The 9,634-nt window shown below is 36.2% G+C and overlaps 1 protein-coding gene across 2 annotated transcripts; it reads left to right on the top strand.

Moving 5' to 3' along the window:
• The first annotated feature begins 220 nt into the window (after positions 1-220).
• LOC141592452 (uncharacterized) lies at positions 221-6,475 on the top strand. 2 transcript variants are annotated; one of them, XM_074413132.1, is made up of 4 exons: positions 221-491; positions 1,934-2,098; positions 5,415-5,622; positions 6,068-6,475. In XM_074413132.1, exons 1-4 carry the CDS (start codon positions 326-328, stop codon positions 6,099-6,101), a joined length of 573 nt encoding a protein of 190 aa, XP_074269233.1. In that variant the 5' UTR covers positions 221-325; the 3' UTR covers positions 6,102-6,475. The 2 variants fall into 2 exon arrangements, with proteins under 2 accessions (XP_074269233.1, XP_074269232.1); XM_074413131.1 differs by having other exon boundaries at positions 223-491; positions 5,412-5,622.
• Positions 6,476-9,634: the final 3,159 nt, after the last annotated feature.

The following is a 9,634-nucleotide window of genomic DNA, read 5'->3' as shown; positions in this document are numbered from 1 at the left end:
TGCCTTATTTATGGTAGATAAATCGAATTTAATAGACGAGACGACCCATAAACGGCTCTACTTTAAAGAAACCCTTAGTTAAAGCACAAAGCCGTTACGAAGAAGCACAATTACACGTACTCATCATAAAATTCCACGTGTCATTCTTTAGCACTCCTTCACATCCAGCTGTCACCCGCCGCAAATGCGAATCTATAAAGTTCAAACCATATTAATTTCCATATCATTCTTGTTTTTGCGGTAAAAAAACACAACACAATTTCTTGGAATCGCAAATTTGATCATCAAATCAAATTCAATAAAAAAGAGGGAAAATCAAGGAAAAATGAAGGCGTTAGGCAGGAGATTGATGAAGAATAGTAAAACTAGGCAGAAAAGAAATAAGTTGGTCAACAATATCCGTGGAATTGTTACTTATCTCAAAACCGACTCTTATTTGTATTCCCACGTAATTACCTCTCCCTTATCGCAACATCATGTCCACAAATCAGGTAATCAATCATATGTTACATGAATTTCCCCATCTTCTTACTCGAAAATTAGTAATGGTGTGTTCGCCTTTGAAAGTTTGAAGAACTTATTTTTTATCTTGTCGAGTTACCGGAACACGTTATTGTTGAACGATCTTCATATCCAAGGGCAAGTATCCCAAATTAATTGTCCTCATTCTAAATTTAGTACTATTTACACTACAAATCACCTGTCCTTTTTTCATTGAATCCACCTTAAATAGTTATCCATCTGAATCTTGATTAAGTCTTAACTTGGATCTTATTTTAGAGTGTTGATCTTTACCTTTTTAGAGATGACAGCGGATAAATGGCTTTCATATGTTACACTATTACTCCATCCGTTTCGGTAATGAATTTATAATTTATAATTATTAGAAAATCAAAAGCAACTTGAAATGTGGGGTTTGGTTTATTTATTAGAAGTACAGTATAAACTAATGACTTAAATAGTAAAATATAAACTATTGACCAGAACTATTTTATTTCCTTTTTATCTAAAACGCCACCAGAAAAGTGTAGTGTAGATAGAGCTGGCCATCAGCACGGCCCGGACCTGGACCCGGCCCGCCCTAGCCCGTTATTTTATTCAACCTGGCCTGAACCGAATCGGCCCGGCCTTAGCCCGCTGTTCCCTAGCTGTTAACCCTAGCCTGGCCCGGGTCACGAAATTCCGGCCCGGCCTTGGCCCGCCATTTTAGCAAAAATAAAAAACAAAAAAATAAAATGGTAAGGCCTGTCAGCCCAGCCCGGCCTTAGCCCGCCTCTAGTCTTGGCTTGGGTCAAGCATATCTCGGCCCGGCCAAGCCAAGCCCGTCCCTTCCCCCTGGCCTGGCCCGGGAGAGCGCGACCCGCCCCCTGGCCAGCCCGGCCCAAGTACAGGTCTAAGTGTAAGTAGAGTCTGATTTGACTTTAACGGTAACTTATAAAGTATAAGGTGATTGAACAATAAAATAATAATAAAAGTTAGTGGAAATCTGATAAGACAGAGTATTAAGAGTATGATCAATAATCATGCCCTTATATTAATTAGTATAAGTTGGAGTAAAATTAGGTTAGTCATATATGGATCTTATTTTGACAAACAAGGTGTATTTTAACTTACAAAGGATAATATTTTATTTTTTGTAATGCTTCATCCCGTTTATTTGTTTATCTATTCCATTTATATGAGTGTCTCCGTCATTGTTTACATGTCTCTATTTAGTTACATGTCTCTACTAGGAATAGGATAATTTGATCATTTACCTAACCTATTATCCACTTCTTACTCGATAACCATATATACTAAAAAATGGTCTCCTTTTTTTCTTGGTGATCTTTGTACCGAAATCAAAGTTAGTTTTTTTTTTTCAAAAAAAAAAAAGTTATAATTGTTGATATGTTGCAATTGTAGGGGTTTATTGGTCTTTTTTTTTCCTTAGGTTTACGATATGACAAAAATGAAGGCATATTGAGACACAATGAGCGTGAATTGAAGGAGAAATTGATGAAGTACCTAAAATCTGATACCTATATGTATGCTCCTTTGGAAGATGTTGGTCACCGTGACCAAGTTTTAGTGAAGAATGTCATTTCTTCTCCAAGAGGTACCTTCTTTCTTTTAAGCCATTGCTTCTTAATTGAGGTATATATTGAGAATATTACGTAGTATCTTCTAATTATCTTATTAGTATATAGTTAACATATATATTAGTGTATAATATATTAGCTTGATCTTGTTTCCTATTCTTTGGCCTTGTATTACGGCAACTATAATGTTCTAGGTTAGCCTTTCATTCTCATTGTAATAGTATATATACCTAGGCTTGTACACTTTGTTAATTCATGCAATTCTTAATATATGAAACCTTTCCCACAACTGTCTCTATTCTATCATGGTATCAGAGCCTCGTGCTCTTGATAAAGGTTAACGCCTTAAGAGTTGATCCTCTTCCGACTTCCGCTACCCACCACTCTTACCCCAAGAATTGCATCAAACGTAAACCCGTCGCTTTCGAAACTCCGCAAACACCTTCTACGCATCACCATTCACAACCACCGTATTACCATCATTCGACCACCTTGCTACAACCCACATCGACACCTCCCATTAACACCCGAGCTTAAAACCCTCGAAAATCGTACCCAAAGTCCTGGCCAAAACGAACAGAAACTGCTCTGTTTTCTCGAAAACAGAGTTTCTGACCAGGCCTATTATCGCCTTTTTTCGCACCAATTAAGACTATCAAAGACCCCGACTCTTCCCATATTCACAAAATTCGCAATCTCACGATTCCAAAACGTCCAAAAACTCGTATTTTCGTTACCGTTTGACCCTCCAACGACCTTAGCAAAGACCGTCTCAAAACACACTTTATTTTTCCAAAAATCGGCTAAGTTAAGATTATTTCAACACCTCCTTCTCCGACTGTCTACACGATCAACACGACACCTCCGAATACCTGGCATCACCGTTTGACCACCCCTCAAAAACTTTGTCGCCAATTTGGCCACCCCTTATAATTTTGGTCACTACTCACAAGTCTGCCCTTTTACTACAAACTTAGTCATTCACACGACCACCTTTTTAACTTTATCGTGACACTCCCAAAAAAAAAAAAAACAAAAAAAAAAACCAAATTCTCGTACCAACCAAAACCTCCTTGCATTTTCTTAATATTAAAAAAAAAAAAAAAAAAAAAAATAGTCAATCTCTTTTCAACCCAACTCCACGTTTCCTGATTTCTTTTTCTCATAATCTCATATACACCTTCACCTTCTTGGCAATTTCAAACCAACCCTCTTCCGCTGCATCACCCGAGAATTGCATCAAACCTAACCTTTCGGTCACTACCAAATTTTCCGCCACCACCCACTTGGCTACCAGAGTCAAAACCCCTACTTTGGTATCCCATGGTCAACCCTATCAAAATTGGTCACCCATGACCACCCCTCTCAAACTTTGTGCCTTTGTGGCTACCCCACTTCATCGGTCTCGCAACACTCACTGCCTCCTACTGCTATACTCGCCCTCGTCTTCTTGTCTTACTATCCAAGATCGTACTTTCCGTTCCGCCGTCCGTCTTGCGGGAGCATATTGAGAATATTACGTAGTATCTTCTAATTATCTTATTAGTATATAGTTAACATATATATTAGTGTATAATATATTAGCTTGATCTTGTTTCCTATTCTTTGGCCTTGTATTACGGCAACTATAATGTTCTAGGTTAGCCTTTCATTCTCATTGTAATAGTATATATACCTAGGCTTGTACACTTTGTTAATTCATGCAATTCTTAATATATGAAACCTTTCCCACAACTGTCTCTATTCTATCAGTATATACATAGAGTTATACAGATATATTGCTTATGTTGACTAGAGGTAGACTTAGCAAAACTGATTGGTAGCCAATCTCCATCGAGGACTCACTCACTCACATACACTCGAACCCCAACCGGATTTTACTAGACCTTATCCAATTTGACATGCAAGTTATGTTGTTTTATATGATTATTATCCTTAAATAACTTGATAACAACACACCAAAAATTGATTCGGAAGCCAAAATGCCGACTAATCTAATATTCACCTCAATTGACCTGTTTGTTAGGTTTACGATGTGTCAGTATACGTTGATTTTGTTGACAAATTCTCATTTTTCAAATTGAAATGCGCATTTTTTTTCCAGTTGGCGGCCCATCAATCCAACTTTATTTGCCACCAATTCACTAAGTTTACATACACCTGATTCACTAAACCATCTTAAACCGCAAACCCGCTAGCTAGCTTCTATCTGGCCATATCATCCAGGTTGAGTCCATAGTTCCCTACTAATGTTATTCTTCCAACCCACAGAATAAATATATTTAGATTCTTGTGTTAGACCAATTCAATAAGGTGGCGTTCAATTTGTTCTATTTAGAACATTATTAAGCCTATTCTTTATCAGATCATACATTGAGTTGAGTCATCATCAGGTCACTGATAAGCATCTCATCTCGGATCATGTTGAAAGTTAGGATTATTATCCCTCATCGGTTTTACCTCGGGTCGGTTTTGATTCACCAAAACTTCGGGCGGCTTGAATCGTTTTCTTAGTTCAGTTCAGTTCAGCTTTTGTGTCCATCTAGTTTTAAGTTTTATCCCATTTAGTGTACTCTCTTAAATGAGAGTTACTTTTAATTAGAAAAGCATAAAAATGGCAAGTAAAAGTGTAAAACCCCTTTAAAAAATGGTATCCGTCTATACGTGTAGACGGATAGTGTCCGTCTATAATGAGAATTTGTGTTAATCAATAGGTTTTGGTATAGACGGGTGGGGCGGACAGACGGGTAAAGACCTCTAATAAAATGGGTAGGGGGATAAGGTGGGGCACCCCATGTGCTTCCCACTTTATGACGAAATGAGTATTTTGTGAGGAAAAATGGTATCCGTCTATACGTGTAGACGGATAGTGTCCGTCTATAATGAGAATTTGTGTTAATTTATCTAAAAATGTGTGCTACCCGTATGATTTTCGAGTTTGTTTTTCCCATCATTGCCCATTAGACTTCCTATGAACAGAAAAATTGTGAAAAATAGTAGTTTTCTACATGTTGTCGATAGGAATATTAACTCTTTTGATCATTGAATTTTTATCCGTGATGTGCCTTGATTTTATTGATGACAACACAGTAGCAGAAGATTTTGAATTACGATATAGGAATACGAATGATCTAAAATTTAGTTGAATTGAGGACCTTTCTATCTACATATGTAATTGGCATCACTAGCAAGTGCACTTTTAAGGATATGAGTCGTCAAGCGGGAATGTGATATATTCTCTTTGTTTTTCTCCCTGTTGTGCTAAAATATGTACAAATTTGGGGCACAGCAGTAATTAGGATTGTCCTGTTTATATTATGGTGGTTGCAGCAGATGAATTGGAATTTACGAGGGTAACAAGGACGGTTATATCTAAAAAGATAGCTTTACAGACAAAGCGAGGAGCGGACAATCCAATAGGTGACAAACAAGGAGAAGTTAGTAAGGGTGGTCGTCATGATGTAGGCGTTGCCTCTCCTCCAACTCCCGAAATCCCACAAGGAAGGAAGCAAGCAACCCCCCTCTATTATGATTCTGTTAGGTACACTTTTCCACTTCGACTGTAGTGGTGTTGACACAGCATTCCTCGCTCTTTGAATACATGGTGTCAGGCAAGAAATTCCTTTTTGGTTAATTCTTGATTAATTGTTGTAGATGACATTTCAGAAGTCCAGTAAATGAATGATGCAATTGTCCTCCATAGGGAGATTATTCTTTGATAATTCTTGTATAAAACCGTTTTATACAAGTGTTATTATAAAACTATGTGATATTTCACATAAATAACCGCACTAAAACTTGTTAGAACTTTTTTTTGACTCATATTTCGTTCTCACTTTATTTTGACCAATACCAACCCTTGTCTGTAATAATTTGCTGACCTTCATTCAACAGATTACCCATATTCATTGCTTGCATTTACAATTCGCGGTGTTATACCCTTATGTATTAAGGGATACATTTTAATCCCATCGTTGTTTTGACAGGATGATGAAAAATATGAGAAATGTGATGCAATAAGAGCTTAAATCAAGTGAGAAGAGGGTGCATGGTGCTTAAGCTGTGGGCCCTAAAGTCCGAGCTACTAGTGCAGCGTGTACTTTAGGGTCGGGGTCGTCATCTAGATGCTTTATGTTGTGTATACTTTCAATTGTACTTGCAGAATCTTAAATTTGCGCCTGCCAATGGACGGTGAACACAGTGTAGCCACAATGTTATTAGTTAGCATGTGTGAATGAAGCATAGGCAACTACGAGTATAAGTTTCGGTGTTTATCACTCATCATTGTAGATCTAGTGGTAATGTGGTATGTATGATATGAACCCATAGAATATGGCCTGTTTGGTCTAGTGGAGACGATGATCGACTTGAGCATGAAAGTGGGTGTTCTGCTATTTTCAGCCCAACTTCAGATGATTGATGGACTGATTGGGCTTTCCTTTTCCGGGCAACAATTAAAAACATAAAAATGAACCCAAACACGACAAATCAATAGAAAATGTATATTTTGATTGAGTGTGTGTTTGGCCTAGTTCATAAAAGTGTGTTTGGACCCAAAAACACTTTTTGGCCAAACACATCGTTTTCTAAAAGTTAAACAAAAATTCTCAAAAGTTAAAAATTCATATTTTTGCCTATAGAATTAGAAGCAGCTATTTGTTGTTTTTGCTTTTAAAAAACACTTTTTAAGCTTGAAAAACAAAAACTTATTTTTGAGAATCAAGGCCAAATATGCTCTGAGTATCTGATATGAGTAACATGAATATAAGATCGTAACATGAATATAAGATCATATAAGATCGTAACATGAATATAAGATCGAACTTGGACGGATCTGGATGTATACATATGGATTGATACTAATGTAATCGTGAAAGTGGCAATTTAATCCCTTTGTTTAATGATTAAATTAGGCATCTTAAGTTTCAGTTATAGAAATTAAGCCTCTTAACTTGATCAAAAAGTGAAATTTAACTTGATTTCTATTTTTCAGTTAAATTGCAAGAAAAAATTAATTTTATATTGATATTATAAACTAATAACACAGAAAAATTACAAATTTGTATGATATTATGTTATATACTATTAATGTTTCTAAGGAATAATTTTACATCCATTTATAATAAACAAAATAAAAATATGATACTTCCATGAGCTATTCTTACATTTATCAAAAAAATTCTAATAATTGTAAAATTATTAGAAATACTTTAGTTATAAGGTTATAAACACTGAATTTTATATATGATTAAGTGGATCATAAAATGAATTTTGGTGAAATATTTATTAAAAATCAAATAATAGGTTTAATTTCACTTTCGACTAAAATTTTGGTGCTAGGTTGTTACAAGTAAAATTTAAGGGGCCTAATTTTACCTATTGGGCAAAGTCAAAGGGGCTAATTACCAATTTTGCGCTTTGATTAACCTTAATAAAATGTAGATCACTACTAATTGAATTATTAACCTTGATAACATCCTTCTATAGAGACTTCATTGTAGTTTTTTTTTTTCTTTTCTTCAGATTATTATAAATATTTTTTTTCTTTTTGTAGATTTTTCAGTTAGTAGAGGTACTTTGAGTTATTTATTCCAAGTTTAAACGTGATGAATATAAACCTCATTTATCACGACAACACCCAACTCCAAGAAAATTATTATGGTATGAATATCTAGAGCAAAGTACATGTCGTCCAAACTACACAAATTTAGTACAAAAGGGGAGTAGTGTTCCAAATAGATTTCTGTAGATACCCAGTATCTGCACCTTCCAAAAAACCACCCGATGATGATCGGACTATAATGTGTTTTTGATATTGGTTATACATGAGACGGTTTAATGCACTACTCGGATATGAAAAATGGTTTCAAAAGTTTTCTAATTTCATTTGCATTAAAATAACACTATTTAGAGTTAAAAGCGTCTTCGGACCCAAAACCGACTCAGAAACTCGCAACTCGAGTCGACCTGAGTCAACCCGAGTCAACCCAAATCTCGAATGTCAAAAATAATGCCATGAATGCCTTTATCCTTTATCATGTCATTTCCATTAAAATGAACCTAATTAGAGTCAAAACCGACACCGGGCCAAAAACCGACTCGAAATTCAAATCCCGACTCACACGGGTCAAACCCGAGTCAAGCACACAAATCACCTACCTCAAGTAACACCAAAGTCATCTTATTAGATGCCCATATTATTACACGACATCTTATATGAATACCACATATCAACAATGGATGGAGAATAGGCCACGTCCAAATTGAAAGGGACAATACACCCACTTGTATCACGAGGTAGCTCGCGCCTAAAGCAGGTGTCTGCTTAGCCTCTAAGCAAACACAACTGACCCACCATCCCACATTTCTCTATAAATACCCACCATCACACACCATAATCCTTACGCGAGAGTCCGCCCCCTCCTTCTCCCTTAAACTTCTAGATTTGACTTCCTAAGTCACAAAATCGACACGTGTTTACGACCTACCGATCGTAAACACAAGCCTTACACATTTTGTTTGGTATCGTCGCCGTGCATTCGACCGACCCATTCGACCAACTCAATTAATTAATCAACATGTTTTAATTAACATATTTTGAACTCATTTTCAAAACAAAATCCTTTTTTAAGGCACTCTTTTAAACTTCTTTGATCGTGAGTAGTCGCTACGAGAAAACCGTCTCTAAAGTCGTCTACGTCGCAAACATCAATACACGTAAGTTTAAGGGTGTAAATATCTCATTTATTTCATGTCTTTACTGTTTTGATGAGTTTATAAGCACGAACAATGCATAACACGATTCAAATTTAGGTTAGACGAGCCAAAACCGAGTTTTGGCCTGAGACAGAAGCTTCTTGCTATGCATGGAAGCTTGCGCCTCTTGTGGGTGTCCAGGTCAGACTCATTCGTGCTTGTTCTCGACTTTCCTTCAACACTTTCTTTTATTTTTACTTGTTTCCTTTTACGGTTTTTACCATTTCAAACATTTTAATTCATTTTTATGATAAATATTTTGACCATTACAAAAATCATTCTTGGTTCCTTATACCATGACGGTTTATTCCGTGACTCGATGACTTTATGGTTAATTACATTTTAATGGGTATTTTAACACCCTTTTCTTTTATTTACCATTTTTCTCATTTGTTAACATTTGTAAATATATTAGTCATAATTCATAATCATCCTTGGTTCTCCATACCATGTCGGTTTAATCCGAGTACGATGACAAACTTTACTAATTATAAAGAAATGAACTTAACATAATTAGTTCAAATCAAACATTTTCCTTTTACACATTTTACTATGCTTTTCAAACATGCAAATCCGACAACGAACATTACTAACATAATAGTAATTATTCCGAGTCATGCAAACAATACTTGCAAATTATTTAATCACAAATACGGTTTTAAACAACTCTTTTAACAACCAGGAGGCACCTCTTGGTTCGCCCCATGGCTCGCGCCCCAAGAGGCCTTCTGCTTTCATATTTCAAAACCTGGGCAGAGCTCTTTACCTCGCCAATAGGCTCGCGCCTTAGCAGGGCC

The sequence above is a fragment of the Silene latifolia genome, chromosome 7 (genome assembly GCF_048544455.1).
Source record: "Silene latifolia isolate original U9 population chromosome 7, ASM4854445v1, whole genome shotgun sequence".
Lineage (NCBI taxonomy): Eukaryota > Viridiplantae > Streptophyta > Magnoliopsida > Caryophyllales > Caryophyllaceae > Silene > Silene latifolia.
This window is presented reverse-complemented; position numbering and strand designations above follow the sequence as displayed.

Coding starts and splice junctions, on each gene's coding strand:
- LOC141592452 (XM_074413131.1), top strand. CDS start 326: ATGAAGGCGTTAGGCAGGAGATTGATGAAGAATAGTAAAACTAGGCAG. Junction 492..1,933: donor ACATCATGTCCACAAATCAG/GTAATCAATCAT, acceptor TTTTTTCCTTAG/GTTTACGATATGACAAAAAT. Junction 2,099..5,411: donor TGTCATTTCTTCTCCAAGAG/GTACCTTCTTTC, acceptor TGGTGGTTGCAG/CAGATGAATTGGAATTTACG.